This window comes from Ictalurus furcatus, chromosome 17 (assembly GCF_023375685.1).
Source record: "Ictalurus furcatus strain D&B chromosome 17, Billie_1.0, whole genome shotgun sequence".
Classification (NCBI taxonomy): Eukaryota; Metazoa; Chordata; class Actinopteri; order Siluriformes; family Ictaluridae; genus Ictalurus; species Ictalurus furcatus.
The window spans coordinates 6,563,734-6,582,224 of NC_071271.1; the positions used below are offsets into that span (position 1 = coordinate 6,563,734).

The 18,491-nt window shown below is 38.6% G+C and overlaps 1 protein-coding gene across 2 annotated transcripts in view; it reads right to left on the bottom strand.

The window, feature by feature from the left end:
• Window positions 1-1,533: 1,533 nt before the first annotated feature.
• Window positions 1,534-18,491, bottom strand: part of caln1 (calneuron 1) — a 53,807-nt gene continuing 36,849 nt past the window's right edge. For both annotated transcript variants that reach the window (XM_053647172.1, XM_053647171.1), the window contains exons 5-6: window positions 7,033-7,189; window positions 1,534-1,747 (exon numbers count right to left, since the gene is read on the bottom strand). In XM_053647172.1, the coding sequence (XP_053503147.1) occupies window positions 1,620-1,747; window positions 7,033-7,189 (285 nt within the window). In that variant the 3' untranslated portion in view covers window positions 1,534-1,619. The remainder of the gene's footprint in view (window positions 1,748-7,032; window positions 7,190-18,491) is intronic.

The window sequence follows — 18,491 nt, forward strand, 5'->3', positions numbered from 1 at the left end:
TGATGAAAGGAAAAGCTAATTGAATGGCTTTGACCTGAAGGCATTGAATCACTCTCAACTAACACCACAAGCTAGAGACTAAGGACTATTTTCTACACTATTTTGGTGTACTTTTGGTAAGAGTTCGGTATGTTTGGTGAAGACTTTTTTTTCTAATACAGTGTATGGAACAGAAAACTTATAAATGGTGGTCTGTAGTTCACAAAAACAGGCTGCACCATGTGTGAAAGTGATTTGCTCCTGGGGCTGGGCATCTTCCAATGTGAATATTGGGGAAAGACATGCTTTGGTCTATATAGGAGACTGAATACTTTCTTGGTACATGGAACAAAGAAAGCAACTGAACCAAGTGACTCAGAAATGATTAGTTATTTTGGTATATAAGCAAGTAGCTTCAAATAGAGTTTGGAATAAATGAAAAGCATCACTAACTTGATAAAAAATACATCAAAGCTACAGTGTGTAAGATTTTTCTGTTAGTTTGAGACTTTATAATAGTAATTCATCAGGGTCAGGGGTGTGGGGTCGGAACTGGTGAGAAATTCGTATGTATAGGTCTTGAACCAGTTCAGGCATGTCAAATGTCATTGCACCCAAACTTTGGGAATGAAATAAGTCTGACTACATGGTGAGTGGCAGGAGTCAGCAGCCAATCAGCGGTCAATGTGTTCATAGCATAGGTGGATTGGAATGGAAGCATAGCATCAGGAGAATAGCATCAGTGGACTGGAATGGAAAACATTTCAAATCCAAGATACCAATCCAGCAGTTCATTCCAGTAACTGCTCTGATGCAGATATGATTATTGCCTACTGATGCATCCCAAGAATTTGTGCAATTTTTCTGCAGTTTGTGGAAATAACTGTCTGTTTGACACCTTCCACCAAACAGGGGTACTGGGTACAGGTCCTACTGTTTGGGCAAAGTGTGAAAATGCCATAAAAGCATAACCAGAGATCTTTCTATGAGGACCACGACAGATAAACCGGCCTTAAGATAACCTAACATCAGATTTCGAATATTAAGCACAAACAATATGGCATTAGCCAAAACCCCAGCTCTGCTACTAAAATAATATCAAGAATAATCTTTCAGCAGGCTCGTTTCGCATACTGAACATATGGAGAAACAACCTCATCAATAATAAACAGAAGCTCAGATATTATGGATTCTCAAAGCTGTAAGAAGTATTCAGACGAGTGGCCACTACTGATAACTTCCATTTGCCGACATGTCTGTGCCTTGAAGCAGCTCTTCAGCACATCCCTGATGAAAATGGGAGACAAAAATTGGATGTTGGAGAGGTTCTTGCAGACACTTACAGGTTATTGCACTGAGGAAACAGAGATGGAAAGAGAAGGGGGAAAAAGGAGAGAACAAGTCAGCCCTTTAAAGTCCCTGCCAGTGAGGTGGAGCGAGGACTCAGTAAAGCATGGCTCCGGCTGGCTGCCGTTCCTGACAGAAAAACACTCCACCATTCTTTTGACGAGGTGTTTGGTTTCCTTAGTCTGTAGGTTGCAGGTTGAAGGCTTTTTTGTGTTCAGGCAGAAGGGAATGACGTCTCTGACGGACATGCACATGCAGGTTCCGCCCTCACACCCCTGCTCACAGTGGCGTCGCTATTCCATTCCATTGCGCAGCATCTGATTGGCCGCAATAAGCATAACGCTGATGATGAAGGCCATGGCAAAGGCGCAGATCAGGCTCTTGCGCACACACGTCTGTCGGTTCTTCTTGGTTGGATGGACTGGAGTAAACAAGTGAGACAGAGACAACTTTTACTCATGAGTCAGCAGAACATATATACATTTTACTTCCAGTTCACAGTAGCTAGTAGAACTAGAATGATGGCAGGGCTGGGGAAATGATAGTTCACTTTCACCCATGGCTACATGAGTGCTTCGGGTTGAAAATGTTTTTAATCTATCTCTGGAACAACAGATTGTATGGCGTCTCACCCCATAATCATCCCCATCCTCCTCTGTATCTGTAATTCTTGGCCTAATTACTGTGATGGCACAATAGCTGGGAGTGTGTACATGTGTGTGGTAAACCAATTCATACAAACCCTTTTGATTTGCCACAAGACAATTTCTAATCCACAGGTTAATATCAAACAGTTTCATAAGCAATAAATTCTAGGCTTAGTAATATAATAAAACAGAATAGGTGTGCTGTTATAAGAAATTAATCAGTGAATTGGAGTCACTGTTACCATGCCAAAGTTGCTCATTTTCCTATAACAGCACATCCCAAAGTGTTTATTCCTCTTGTACGACAACAATTTGCCAACGACTACAATGTTTTATTTATTAAAGAATGTTATGGATTATCCATTTATAGTTACATTTAAACAAGTTAGTTCCTGTTATCACTTACTTTACAGCAGCTATATATAGAGTCATTTCCTCATTGTCTCTTTTGGAAAGGAACAGCTTTACCTCTTACTGCTACAAAGCAATGAATTAAATAAACATATCCATACAGATAACTTCACGGTCAACAATTATATCACCATTTGCTTTGTTAAATAACATTTTAAAATCAGTTTATTAATAGGCTTTGATTATGTGGAACGTCCACCATGCAAGTCCCTGTGAATTATCAGTCACTACAAAAGCCGTAACATATCAGAACAAGTGCATTAATATAAACCTGTGACTTGGAATTACAGCTGGCACTATTGTCTGAGCTGCTGGTGTACAGGAAAATGACTCATCCCCTTCTGACCAATCAGATTCAAGAATTCAAATGTGCTATGGCATAAGCATGTTTAAATCATCATGTGACATACAGTGGTGCTTGAAAATTTCTGAACCCTTTAGAATTTTCCATAGATCTCCATAAATATGATGTAAAACATGATCAGATTTTCACACAAGTCCTAAAAGAAGACAAAGAGAACCCAATCAAACAAATGAGAGAAAAATATTATACTTGGTCATTTATTTACTGAGTAAAATGATCCAATATTATGTAACATATGTATTATGTATGATATATATCTTTAGGTGGCAAAGTATGTGAACCTCCAGGATTAGCAATTAATTTGAAGGTGAAATTAGAGTTTAGAGGGGATTTCAATCAATGAGATGACAACCAGGTGTGAGTGAGTGCCCTGTTTTATTTCAAGAACAGGGTTCTATCAAAGTTTGATCTTGTTTGGGGAAGTGTATCATGGCATGAACAAAGGAGATTTCTGAGGATCTCAGAAAAAGAGTTGTTGAAGCTCATCAGGCTGGAGAAGGTTACAAAACCATCTCTAAAGAGTTTGGACTCCACCAATACACAGTCAGACAGATTGTGTACAAATCTGTCCATGAACTGAATATCAAGAGAAAGTGGGTCATGCAGCAAGACAATGAGGCTAAGCACACAGGTCGTTCTACCAAAGAATGGTTAAAGAAGAATAAAGTTAATGTTTTGGAATGGCCAAGTCAAAGTCCTGACTATAATCCAATAGAAATGTCCTGGAAGGACTTGAAGCAAGCAGTTCATGTGAGGAAACCCACCAACATCCCAGAGTTGAAGCTGTTCTGTACCGAGGAACGGGATAAAATTCCTCCAAGCCGATGTGCAGGACTGATCAACAGTTACCGCAAATGTTTAGTTGCAGTTATTGCTGCACAAGGGGGTCACACCACATACTGAAAGCAAAAGTTCACATACTTTTACCACTCACAGATATGGATCATTTTCCTCGATAAATAAATGACCAAGTATAATATTTCTGTCTCATTTATTTAATTGGGTTCTCTTTGTCTACTTTAGGACCTGTGTGAAAATCTGATGAGGTTTTAGGTCATATTCATGCAGAAATGTCAAAAATTCTAAAGGTTTCACAAACTTTCAAGCACCATTGTATATGTAATTAATCACATCTCTCATCAATATTCCTAACATTATTAGAACATAGTTCTTTATTGTTTAATGCTCACAGGTTAGCGTAAGAAAGATCATATTATTTGAATTTACTGTTCTTAAGTGTCATAATAAATGATTGATAGCAACAAACATGAACATGGATGTCCAACATGAGGTGTGTAAGTATGACCATAAGCCCAAAAATGCAGAGTTACTGTCAGGAAATTTCAAGTTTCAAGTGTGTAGATTATATGAAGACTTCAAGGCTAGTCAACAATAAAAGAAACAACTATGTTTACACAAGTGTCCAGAGAAGACGCTGCATACCTCTGAATCTAGGTGGAAGTGTATCAGGCAGCTGTGAGCTGTGATCATGTACCCCTTTCACTCACATTATAATAAAAAGAACTAAAAAATTTTCCTTGCCAATCATCCATCCATCCATCTTCTACCACTTACTCCTTCTTCAGGGTCACATGGGAACCTGGAGCCAATCCCAGGGAGCATCAGGCACAAGGCAGGGTACACCCTGGACAGGGTGCCAATCCATCACAGGGCACACTCACATACACATTCACACACTACAGACACTTTAGACACACCAATCAGCCTACCATGCATGTCTTTGGACTGGGGGAGGAAACCGGAGTACCCAGAGGAAACATGCAAACTCTGCACACACATGGCCCCAGCGGGACTCAAACCCCAGACCCTGGAGGTGCAAGGCAAACATGCTAACCACTAAGCCACCGTGCGCCTTCCTTGACAATTATGCTTGAAGTAAAAAAATATATATATGTATGTGAAATGTTGCAAAACTGCTGAATGCAATTTCATAACTGCTTCAGGAGCCCTTATGTACTGAAATAATATTTTTATGACTTTTGTCTAGAGGGACCTTCAGTTTGACATGAGGGGAAAAAAAAGCTTCTGACTCATAAATATGAAAGACCTTCATACTTAGAGAAGTCTACTTCTTCATTTCCTTCCTTGTGTTTTAATGACCCGGGATAAGCGGCAGAATGTTCTGCCTCAAGCTGCAGAGCGGCCTATTCATTCTGCATTTTTATAAGGGCATACACCATTAAACAGCCAACGCACCACAAGCTATTGCAATACACAGGCTTATTTTATTTTATTTGGTTTGTGTTTGGTTTGTTTTTCTTCGGTTCAACCTAGAAGAGTCGTTTTCACTCAGTGACTAACTCACTGGTGAAGTTTTTCGGGATCTGCAGTTTGATACACGAAAACATGGACCAGTGAATTTCATGCACTACCTGAGAGTAGAATGGCAGGAACAAAAACTATTCAGCTATGAATAAGGAAATGAGTGTGTCTTCTGCTGATAAGGTATATGTAAATGAACATTTTTTACCACCTCTTTTTAAATGCTGTTGGCAGTTTACTATGGTAAATATACTAAACTGTTACGTCAAGGAACTTTCTAAATATGGCCTCCCATAATCCATCCAGATTGTGGAGAAGAGATTTGTTGGAATACAACTGAGGGAAAAAAAACTGTGGGATAGTGTTTGTGAATCTGCAACACAGTTTCATTCATAGGATAGGAGCATGGAGTGTGTGTCCCTTCATTACCACCTTGCCCCCATCTGCATCCCCACTGAGTAGCATAGTCAACACCTCAATCCCTCTCAGGGCTTAAGGTCTCACAAATTTCAGGCCCTGAAAAAATTGAGCCAAGTTCGTTCCCTCTTTAACACAGGGACAATCCAAAAAGTTACCCCACCATTCAGAATAAGGGGATCTACTCAAAAAAAAAAAATATATATATGATTTCTTTTCTATAATTGAGAGGACTGAATTGGTTCCTGAAAGTCCTCCCCTTTCTAATGCTAAAGTTGTTAGATGCTATTCATGTTGTTAGATGCTATTCACCAGTCTCATGTAGCCATGAGACTGGTTCTTATCAATGGACTTGAGCAATGCATACTTCTAGTGCATGATGTGAGCAGGCCATTATGTTCGATCCCAGCTCCTATTAAAGGATACTTTAATAGGCCTGTTGGAACCAAGGGGCTGTAAGAGATCCTCCATTCAGCCTGCGCCTGAATCCCAGGCTCAATTAAAAGAGACATATTCTTGTCTCAGCAATGGACCTTGACCCACTGGAAATGCAAAGCATTTCTCACAAAAGGGCTATGCCTAGGAATGGTTTCCAATTAGGGAGAGATGGTCATCATGGACACCTCTCGCACTTTAGTGCTGGGAGCAGTGTGGTGTCACAAGGGGCATATGGACCCGCAATGTAAGGTCAGAACCCAACTATATGCTAGAATTGATGGGGCCTTGCTGACCCTTAGGTTCTTCCTACCTGCTCCAACACACTATGATGTCCTAATCTGTTTGAGCAGTGGAGTGATAGTCAGGTACATAAATCATCAGAGTGGCATGAGGTTGAAAGTGACCACGCAGAAGCATGGACCCGGGATGGCCAGTGAGGCCCTGGTTACCACTGCTGCTCTCACTAGTGGTTGCAATGCCACAAAAATTCCCTCCATGTGTAGACTTGTTTCAGATGAAAAGGGACTTGTGACACCACAGTCTATCTACACCTGTGGGTTTTGCCGCTCAGACTGATGGGCGCTCGATGACTGCATTGTAGCAGTCCAGGAAATGGTCCTGAATGCTGGCGCTCCAAGTACATGGGCGTTGTATGGTCTAAAATTGGAACTTGGGAAAAATTGTTTGCACCTGGGCTCATAGGCCCATCCACCACACTCCCCCCAAGAGCCAGGCATGGGATCTCTTCTGGCTCCTGTCCATGCCTGTTTGGAGCCTCTTAAGAATTTTTGCTGGCAATCACCTAAGCTCAAAGGGTGGGAGAACTGCATGTCTTGGTGACAAGCTTGCCCTGTATGAGTTCCTGCCTAGGAAAAGTTCACAACTTTTTGAACTAGGTGATGGACCTTGCAGCATTTTATAAAAGACAATCTACAGAATGTTCCCTTCTGTCCAATTTAATATTCATTTACCTGTTACCTTATAAATTTTACAGATATTGCGTGTCAATGCCTGCTATGTTCTAATAATGTCTCATAAAGCTCTAATAATGTGGTATATCTAATTCCTTGATAACTTGTAATCACGCTGTAATAACACACACACATGTTTATTCAGAGATTGTTGTGGCAAGGGGATTCACCTCACCTCCCTCAAACTCTGTATGGCAGTTCCCTGAATTCTCATTCAGGCTCTCCTCCTCGTTAATGATAATGTTCTCAATGTCCTTCATTGTGAGGTGATCCCGGAAGGCATGGAACAGAATGTGCTTGAGTTCCTCCAATGTTATCCGCTGCATGTCAAACTGCAAAAAAGAAGCAGAACAACATCAGGAAAATTATTTTATTAAACCTTGATTTTGGACACTTTACTTAGGTCACAAGAGAACCGGTACGGCTTCATATGAATATGCCACACTGTATATATATATTAGAGATGCACAATACTAAATTTCTCAGCCGATACCGATAACCGATTATCCAGAGTGATATCGGCCGATACTGATAACCGATACCGATAGTTCTGCCTTTTATTCCTTCTTTAAAATGAATAATAATTAATTCCACAATTCTGAAGGAAATGCAAATAAAAACTTTATTCTCTCCATTTCAACAAGTAGTTTCACAGTAACTGGTCTCAAACAGAAAACACATTATTCCAATTAACATTAACACATGAACTCAATTCTAAAGATTAAAGTAAGATTATTAACTTATTGAATGTTATTAATTCATATTAACATTGACTGAATTCTAAAAACCCTCCTGTTAGTCTCACATTCACCCTGCACAAACACAAGCATTTCTACTTCATCATTAACACTGTCATATATAATATCAACTTTTTTATATATTAACATTAACTGGATATGAAATATACTACTCTACAAATATATTTTTCTGTGTAATAAATACTTTTTTGTCAACTCATCTTCATTGAAATCTTTCAGCAGTGTACTGTCGCTTTAATTCAACGCGAGCAGCACGGCAAAAAAATTTGACTCGATGCTGAATCTCCCGCTTCACTGCTGCAGCGTCCGGTGTAAAATTTGATCAGTGCAGAGATTACAGAGATTAAAAACTGCAGTTTTGTCGTCATTCCACACAAGAGACATCATCTTTATATACAGCACGAAATCAATGTGTTTTCCCGCCCTCTTTTGATCGACAGGATATAATCGGCCCTGATCATCAGATGTTTTTAAATTATCGGCCCATAGCATGAAAAATTGCCTTTATCATCGGTGATGACTGCCTATACATCGGTGCATCCCTAATATATATATATATATATATATATATATATATATATATATATATATATATATATATATATATATATATATATATATTTGAAGATTCTAGTATTTTCAGTAGGTTCTTGGGTGTCCTTTACTTATACTTTTTTCCTGTGTCATTCCGCTTTATTACACATAACTTTATTTATGGACTTTAATGTTTGGATTTTTTTATATTTGTGGATTTGTTGAGTTAATACTGAAGTCTGGTGAAAATTTCATGTGAATAACCTCATTGGAAATATAGTTACTGAAAAAAAATGTTGACGCGTTCAATACTTATTTCCACCACTGTAATCAGAGAGAGCTCTTGAACAGAATGTTAACTGCTTTTGTGTATGGTTTTCTGAAAGTAGCCTTATTGGACAGTTTTCTTGGCAACAACATCACTACTATGCACTATTATGAGTCCTTGTCTGAAAAACGAGCTTGTGCTGAGAACAGAATATGCTCGGTTAACCGTTCACAAGGAATTCAAGACCTCTCTGCTAGTAATTCAAGAATTCTCTGCTAGTAATGTGTTATTGCAAGCAACATAGAAGGACATTTTGTTGCATTGCTTGTGCCTTGCCTTGCACTCCTTTCATGTGTTGTGGCAAAGCATTTACAGTTAGCAGCAAATGCTGCTTAGCTAAAGGTGAGTGTAGTGTGAAAAGGTGCAGTGGGACATATAAGAGATAAGATAATTGACAAAATTGTAAGAAAATTAGATTAAAGATAACAGAAAATGGTTAGTTAAGTTAAAAAAAAAACACCATACAGGTTTACCCTTGCACAGAAAGGCTTTGAGTAAACTACAAGGTTTGGAATAAAATGACCATTACAGATAAATATGCCAGGAATTGGCATATTAGAGCCACAAGAAGCTTTCTCATAAATACTTTTCTACTTGGAATTTCAGTCTCAGTATCAGTGCTTACCAATTTATTTATTTTTTCTGATTGCGTTTCTGTCTCTCTCATGGTTATGTTTAATCTCGCATACATATTCTGTGTGACCCATTTTTGATGAGAATGTCATGCATGGCCTTTATCATCATCATTCATCAGAAAAATTATGCTATAACTTGATATGGGAGATGGCTATATTTACTCAGGAGGCTGTATTCCAGTTTCATGGCTTAGTCCTGCACAGCAACAATGGACTGATGCAAGGTTTGCACTACATTTACCATAACACATAAATATGCCATGAATTGGCATATTAGTGCCTCCAGAAATTGGTCTTCTATAGCCCAAAGACGCCAAGCTCAAATTACATGTTCTTCTGAACTGAAAATGGTGCCACTGTTGAACCATATAGCATTTTAAAATCTGGTTATCCCCAGAAGAGAAAAATTTTATTTAAATATTATGAACATTTAAAGCGTCCACTCCAATTCCAAATGATCATTCATCACTCAACTGAGCACTGTTCACTTTTACGTTTAGCCAATTTAGTCAGTTTTCTTCCGTTTTTTTAAAAACTTTGTCCACTGCCATCTCTACATCAGAGACAACGCATGCACATTGTGGATAATTTAACAGCTGGTATTTGGACAGTTTACAAACTGAATTGATTAGGATTTGCTATGGAATACAACCAACACAACATGATTAAAGCATGACATTCACTGTGTGAAGAAAGCACACTTAAATAACGATCTAACAATTAAAACATCTACAGGTAGAATGCCTGTCAAAGCATGATATAGACAGAAAAACCCAATTTTGGTTGAGATTTTTTGGTGAGTTTTTTTGTGAGGCTTGACATTACATTGAGGGGGTCACTACAATGAATAATCCTTTAAATTATTCATTCATTCGTTCGTTCGTTCGTTCATTCTTAACAGAATGAATGAATGAAACCCAGCCACAGATTTGAGTTATTTCTGTTGAATCCCCAAATAGTTTTCAGGTCAACTGTAAGATATCTTTCCTGAGATGCCGGTCCTGGGTCAGTCCCAGCAACTCAGTCCAGTGAGACAGAGAGAACAGCCCGATCGAGAAGTTTGGTACTGTAGCCTATACTGTGTGTGACTGAAGGCATGTACACCATATGGCCAAAAGTATATACACCTGACCATCACACCCATATACACTTTTTGAACATCCCATTCCAAAACAATGGTCATTAATATGGAGATGCTACCCCTTTTGCTGCTATAACAGTCTCGACTCTTCTGGGAAGGCTTTCCACACTATTTTGGACCATGGATGTAGGGATTTGTGCTTATTGTGTGATGGTCAGATGTCCACATACTTTTGGCTATATGAGTGTATCTAGTCCACACCATTCCATCATACTCAATAACTCAGACTCTTTCCTTACCAGTGAAGTTCACCAATTTTCTACTGTTTGTGTGGCATTGTTCTTTCCTTCAGCAATCTTTTTATCTGACATCTCCTATCAGAACTGTTTACCAAGGTGGGCTCTGCTGGATGCATTAAGTGGCCGTTGACATATTGATGTTCTCCATGACAAGCTCTTGATAAATGCTGATAAAAAAACAAAAAAACATTGATAAATGCAAATTTAAGTGGCTTTAAAATTTTTATTTATAACTATTTTAATTTAAATTTGTCCAAATTCACCAAATGTGAAATTGTTCTTGTTCAGTCATTATACTAATAACTTGGTAACTTGGTTGGTAGGAAATCATCAGCAGAAAGCCAGTAACTGTGCATCATTAGAAAGCCAGTAACAGACAATGCAACACTAAACCCATATGTGCTTTTCTCACAAAGCTCATCTAAATTCTAGCTCAGTATTATATACTGAAATAGTTTGTTTCAAGTTTACTCAAAATGAAAATGGATGCCAGGCCAAGCATCTTATTTATGGGGCTCATAAGGAAACACAACAGGGTATTACAGTAGTTGTCAAGCTCATAAATTATTACAGCCCCAGTATGCATGCTGCCACTGTTATTATTTTATTGCTCCTTCAACAAAATAGCAAAGGTTAAAAGAGGTTGTACCACTAGCTAAAATATGAAACTGACCAGCCCTCTCCACCTCTAACTGATGTTATACTTATCAGACTTGAGAACACATTGAGGTTGGCCTAGTGAATCCTAATTTACATTTTGAGTAGACAAATGGTCTAACAGACTAAACAATGGTCCAAACTGGCTGAATACAAGCCATTAGGTGAAAACGCTACACTGTTGTGGTCTTGGATACTTCAGTTTCCCTGCCTTGGAAAACATCTCAGAAAGAGAGCAAACCAGACAAAATTAGACCTGTAATTAAGGATTCCTGTTTGTCTTCTGGTTTGCCTTTCTTTCGCTTTATGTTTACTTCCTCTGATTCTTGAGATCCAGGCCATGAAACGGAAGTCTGGTGTTTCCTGATGAGAGTTGAGATTGTTCTGGGTTTTTTAAGAGACGGAATAAACCTTGATTGAATGTGACCTTCAGCTGGAGAAATACCATTACTTGGCCGCATTGGTGCCCGATTTCTTCTACATTTTCTTCTCAGCTTTGAGCTGAGAAAAACTGACTTGACGCCGAATCTCCCGCTTCACTGCTGCGGCGTCCGGTGTAAAATTTTAGCAGCGCAGAGATTATAGAGATTACAAACTGCAGTTTCGTCGTTATTCCACACAAGAGACATCTTCTTCACACACAGCACGTGTGTTTTTCCATGTGTTTTCCCACCCTCTTTTGATTGACAGGATATAATCGGCCCTGATCATTGGATGTTTTTAAACTATCGGCCGAAACGATTATTGGCCGATACATCGGTGCGTCTTTAGTACATTATATATATATATATATATATATATATATATATATATGTGTGTGTGTGTGTGTGTGTATGTATTGCATCATATGAAATACATATCATATGAAAATGTCAGTCTCACCTTCGATAGGTAAATGGCATTGGGCCTTCAGGATAGAGGGATAGAGGTGTGCACTGTTCTATTATCTGTTCTCTACTCTTTATTTTAATCTCTGAAGTACACAAACACAGTTGGACTGAATCTTCCACATAATCACCCTGTTCAGTGGTTCCATGAGGCCAAGACCTGGAACTGAGCTGCCAGCTTTCAGAGTTATCACTGCACTCCTCCAAGCTCATGGCATGCTTTACATCAAACAGTTCCACTGGCCTAGGAAAGTCATGAAAACCAAGTGGCATTTCAGTTTTTTTCATTTCTTGTCTTCTTGGCACAATAAATAACTGAATTTGTCTTCCAGCATATATTCATGTATCATTTTAAATGGCATCTTTTTCTGATATGTGCTGTACTTAAGTCATTGTAATACAAATCAACGAATGTAACAGTTAATGGCTGCATTGGATAGCCCAAAAATAAAAGGCGAGGTACAATGTCTCACCCTGGGACATTATTGACCTCTCTGCACGCTGAGCTTAGTGGGATTCAAGCCACACTTATTGGCCAACATTGGTTTATTGATGCATGTGTCACGCTGTGCATTGGTCTGATTAAGAACCTATCAACATGCCATCCGGATCTCTTTCGTCATTTCAGTGCACTCTGAGTGTGTGTGTGTGTGTGATAGAGAGAGAGAGAGAAAGGAAGAAACAGAGAGAGACACTGAACAAGTGAATGATTCAGTCATAAAAACAGTTATTTACAGTGCAGTGAAAAAATATTTGTCTGATTTCTTCTGTTTTTCTGTACATACATGCTAAATAGTTTTAGATCTTCAAATGAAATACAATGTAAAACAAAGGCAACCTGAGTAAAGACACAATACAGTTTTTATTTATTGAAGAAAAAAAAAAAACATTATCCAACACCTATCACCAATGTGAAAAACTAATTGCCCCCTTAAACTTAAAATCTGGTTATGCAACCTTTAGCAGCAATAACTGCGACCAAACGCTTCCAATAACTGGAGATCAGTCTTTCACTTACTTCTAGGACTAGGACTTACTCCTATGCTTTGGATCATTGTTTTGCTGCATAATCCAGTTGCGCTCGAGTTTCTTACAGACTAAAGACCGGACATTCTCCTTTAGGATTTTTGGTAGAGAGCAGAATTCATATTTCCCTCAATTACTGTAAGTTGTCCAAGCCCTGAAGCAGCAAAGCATCCCCACACCATCACACTCCCTCCACCATTCTTGATCGTAGGTATGATTTTCTATTTGTGGAATTCTCCACAGAACATTCTCCAAAAAGGTTTGAGGATCATCAAGGTGTGTTTTGGCAAAATTCAGATGAGCCTTAATGTTCTTCTGGGTTAGCAGTGGTTTTCACCTCGCCTCTCTTCCATGGAGGCCATTTTCCCCCAGTGTCTTTCTGATAGTGGAGTCATGAACAGTGACCTTTATTGATGCATGAGAAACCTGTAGATCCTTTGATGTTGTCTTTTTGTGACTTGTTGGATGAGCCGTTGCTGTGCTCTTGGAGGAATTTTGGAAGGTCGGACACTTCTGGGAAGGTTCACTGCTGTGCTGAGTTTTTTCATTTGGAGATAATGGCTCTCACTGTGGTTCTTTGGAGTCCCAGAGCCTTTGAAATAGATTTGTAACCCTTCCCAGACTAATGTATTTCAATCACCTTCTTCCTCATTGTTTCTGGAATTTCTTTTAACTTTGGTATAGTGTGTTACTGGGTAAGACCTTTTAACCAACTTCATGCTGTTGAAAAAGTTCTATTTAAGTGTTGATTTGATTGAACAGGGTTTGCAGTAATCAGGCCTGGTTGTGTCTAGTCAAGCTGAACCCCAGCTAAATTAGTAACTACTGGGCCAAATAAATTTTCACACAGGCCCAGTTGTTATTGGAGAACTTTTTTGCTACAATAATAAACATTATCATTTAAAAACTGTATTTTGTGTTTACTCAGGTTGCCTTTATTTTATCTTAGATTTTGTTTTAATTTCTGAAACCATTTAGCATGAGATACACAAAAACAGAAGAAATCAGGATGGGGCAAATACTTTCATTTGTAACCCAATTAAATTTTTTTTTCATTTTAAATTAAGGGACATTATCACTATCTACACAATTTATTACTAAACATTCATACTCAAATGGCATTCTTCACTCTTAAATTTCATTTTATTGCCCTAGTATCTTTATATATGCAGTAGCATTTATGATGCAGTGTGTGGCGTATGGTCTGAGCACTGACAGGCTGACCCTCCCCACCCCTCTGCAGCAATGCTGGCAGCACTCATACGTCTATTTCCCAAAGACAACCTCTAGATATGACGCTGAGCACGTGCACTCAACTTCTTTGGTTGACCATGGCGAAGCCTGTTCTGAGTGGAACCTGTCCTGTTAAACGGCTGTATGGTCTTGGCCACCGTGCTGCAGCTCAGTGTCAGGGTCTTGGCAATCTTCTTATAGCCTAGGCCATCTTTATGTAGAGCAACAATTCTTTTTTTCAGATCTTCAGAGAGTTCTTTGCCATGAGGTGCCATGTTGAACTTTTCCCACAGGTAAATGGGAACATCCGCAGGGACACCTAGACTTTCTGTTTTACTTTATAACTCAAAGGGTTGCAATAAGTATGCTTCAATTACTCATGTGTTTGCTTCAGTTGGAAGTGTCCAGCTCATACAGTATATGGCATTATGGTAAGTGTAGCGTTATATAAAGTTTAAAGATTAAACTGTTATATTTATGTAATGGAGGATAGAGCAGTTTGTTTTCAGACTTTGACAGGACTGCCAGCATGTCTACTGTAGTAGTGACCAATGTTTCAACATATTCACACAGTGAGTGATGTCTTGCAGCAGAAATGCTGACAGAAATACAAAGCAGCGATGAGCACCTGAGGAAAACACCTACTCAATCATTTTCTGACTTGGAGGAGCACCGAAACGAAGAGATTTCTCATTTCCAGAAGGCATAGGAAAGGGGACAGCACATTAGGACAGAAACAGAATTAAACGGACATACTATACAACATTTTTTACACTTCTTTCTATGTACTGGTAAGATTTTATTTTTGACAACCATGATGAAAATCCTTCCATGTATATTTCTGAGTTAGAGTCTTTATGACTCTACTTCAATTTCCAGTTTCCTCAGAATGTCATAAAACAAAACTGGATTCTTGGTCATAGAGGGCCAGAACACTAACACTACACAGCCCAGCCACTGAAGAACCCCACTCTCCTAAGAAAATTAAAACGAGCAACAGGGTACGAACGCTTGGTATGGTGATAACACTCAATACTTCACAAAGTCATGGTGTTCAAAAAGTCTCTTATATAGCGTGGAGCGAGTGAGTGTGAGATTGGCAACAGGTGTGTGTGATTAGAATTCCAGAGAAGGTGAACGTGTGTCTGGGAAGTGTAGTCCATGGCGGCCATGTTGATATGACACCTTGGAGGTGTGACCTACACATGGGTAATTATAATATATGAATGGACTGCCCAGAAACTCAACCTATTCAGTCATTTAATTATGTTAATAATTTAATTTGCTTACCCTGACTACGCCCCCTTATATAAACACATGCATAATAATATGTCTATATACAAACTGATATTACAATGAATTCTTGAATCTGTTGGATAATTACCCGGAAACATTGCATATGCTTGTGAAGGAAATCTGTGAATGAGGAGCACTTCCATTTACCAAAGTCCCATTGAAAAACAGCCCTAAGTGCACAAGAGTTATTATCTGCCAGTCTGCTTGACTAAGCTCTTATTACCCCTGTCTGGGAAAAAGCAGACCATATGTACTTATATTGTAAAAGTGCAGCTCTGCAAAAATAGTGATCACAATCTCACAACAGCTTATCCATTATGCAACAGCACTGAACCCCCATCTCCCACCATAATTTAGCGTTCAAGGGTTTTTAAATCTACCTTTTGAACATCATGAAACAAAGAATGCCGTTATAGAAAGCAAGGATTTTAGGGTTTGATACAAATAAAAAGACCAAAGACAGATATGATGATTTGACAAGCAGAAGACCATATTACTTGTACACGTAGCTGTAACTTCACACCTGACAGCAATAAATCTCCGAAATAGCCTGTATTTCAAAAATGGAGCACAATTTTTATGCACCAGATGAAGGACTATTCTCCAAGGGGAGATGGAACAAATGGAACCAAAACTTAAAAACTGCATTTGTCTTCATCTCGAAGTTTTCTGACCAACCCCAGAAGCCACATTCACTCTGTCACTGCACACTACAGATACAAATACATTCGGTTTGCACTGTTGTTAGGGAGCGTGACCATAAAAATGGCACTATTGTCAGTGGACAAGTCCATGATATTCTTGTCAAGGGATCTCTGTCCTGAAATAAAAACAAAGTTGTCAAAGGATGTATCCTTTAAAGATATTGCTGTCAGTTGATATGACCCTAAAAGGGCATGTCCCAAAATGACAACATTGTCAGGACCTTGTCTCTAAAAATGACAGTGTTGTCAGTGGACACATGAAATTGTCATCCATTGTCGGCTCACAGCCATGCCTAGGTGATCAAAGAAACAGCTCTCACAATAGACTTTGAGTACAAACACTCATGCACAGTGTTTTCAGTACAAACACTCATGCAAATTGGAAAGCTGTGGTCTCTCCATGGAAAGTGTCCTCATTAGGTCATCTCAGCCTAATCAGTCATTTAAAAAAAAAATCTAACTCTGTCAAACTACATGGTGTCTGAAAAGTCAGGAACCAATGGGAATATGTTGAGCAAATATACTGTTCCAAATATGTTGAACAAAATCCACAAAAACATGATACAGCGGTTGAAAAAATGCATAACGCGTAAAGGTGAACACGTAGAAAGTACGTATGCTGTAAATAATAAAAATACAAAACTTAAATATTACATATATGTAATTTTACTCTCTTTGGTTCCTGTCTTTTCAGACACCCTGCATATCAAAGATAGGCACATCTGCTCAACAAACATAAAATTCAAGGACGACTGAAAGTGATGCATAACATCAGAAGCATGATGGCGGTGTGCTTCAAGTAGCGTTCAGTGTTAATGAACTGTGTCGTGTTAGTTACATCACACATGTTTAGGACATAGAAGACATCAGTGGATCATGACATCTTTCAAACTTTGTACCAAAGATTTACTTTGACAGAACAGAACTTGACAGATCTTTAACAGTTCTATAGCAAAGCCATATCTTGTTCTGATATGAATTCTATAAAACTATAAATAACACTTTCAGCAGGAACAATATACTGTAGGAGATGTATGTAGGGGTGTGATGGCAAAGTGATGGCATAAACCAGAAAAGCTAACACTAGCTAAATTTCACAACAATTTGCAATTGACTGTATGACCTTAGCGAACACTTGAAGTAGCTTGGTACGGTTAGCCAGTCACTCATGTTTAAACGTACAACACCACCAGAACAAGTAGAGCATAAAAGAGCACTTCACCACCATTCAGACGGGGAACTTACTACCAGTTTCAGAGCTAGATGAAAATCTTGGAAAAACTGTATCTACTGAGCAGACTCTTGCTCCAATTTTGACCTTCTTCAGCACAAACTTAAATCAAGGTGGTGACTTTCAATTTGACCAAATTCAGGCTTCAAACCTGCACAATGGGATTCAATGGCAGAATGTTGTCCACACATATATACAGTCACTGGTTTGAACGCAACTGCACTCAGTATTAGTTTGGTCTTTCCACAATAAGCTTGCCAACTAGCAGCACAATGTAACAAAGCTGTCATGTACAGTGTAATTGGCTGTATAAAACCCAGTTCAAACATAGTGAAATTTTTTAAATATAAATTTTACAAATAAATAATAATACTAATAATACTACAGTTTATATATATATATATATATATATATATATATATATATATATATATATATATATATATATATATATACATATATATATATATATATTTTTTTAAACTGTCCATTTTTATGTTGTTTTGAAAAGATAATTCGATCACAATGCCTTCTGGGGCATTCTATGAGTGTTCCCATTCTCCTTAAGTCCACAGTCAAGTTTACTCGACAATCCAAGGGCTTGTCTAATGAAATTCACCAGAACTTGATAAACAGCCTTTAATTAACACACCAACTTAAATTTCCCAAGTGAAAGAGGAGGACAGCACATTAAAACACTAATGAAAACGTCACTGGAAGAATCAGGAGAATTGGCGAGTATAGCCGGACCGGATATCAACCCTCACCGTATCCATGGTGCACATCAGACCAATGGTTGTGGTGTGGATCTCAAGCAGCCAGATGGATTGTATCAATACTGGACAAACTGTCAAAGATGTCATATCAAATGGACCCCAGATGTGTTTGTCAGGATGAGCACTTGAAGGGTTTCCTCTGGCTCTCTCTCCATGCTCCTCTGACCTTTTCTTTTAAATTTGCTTTAT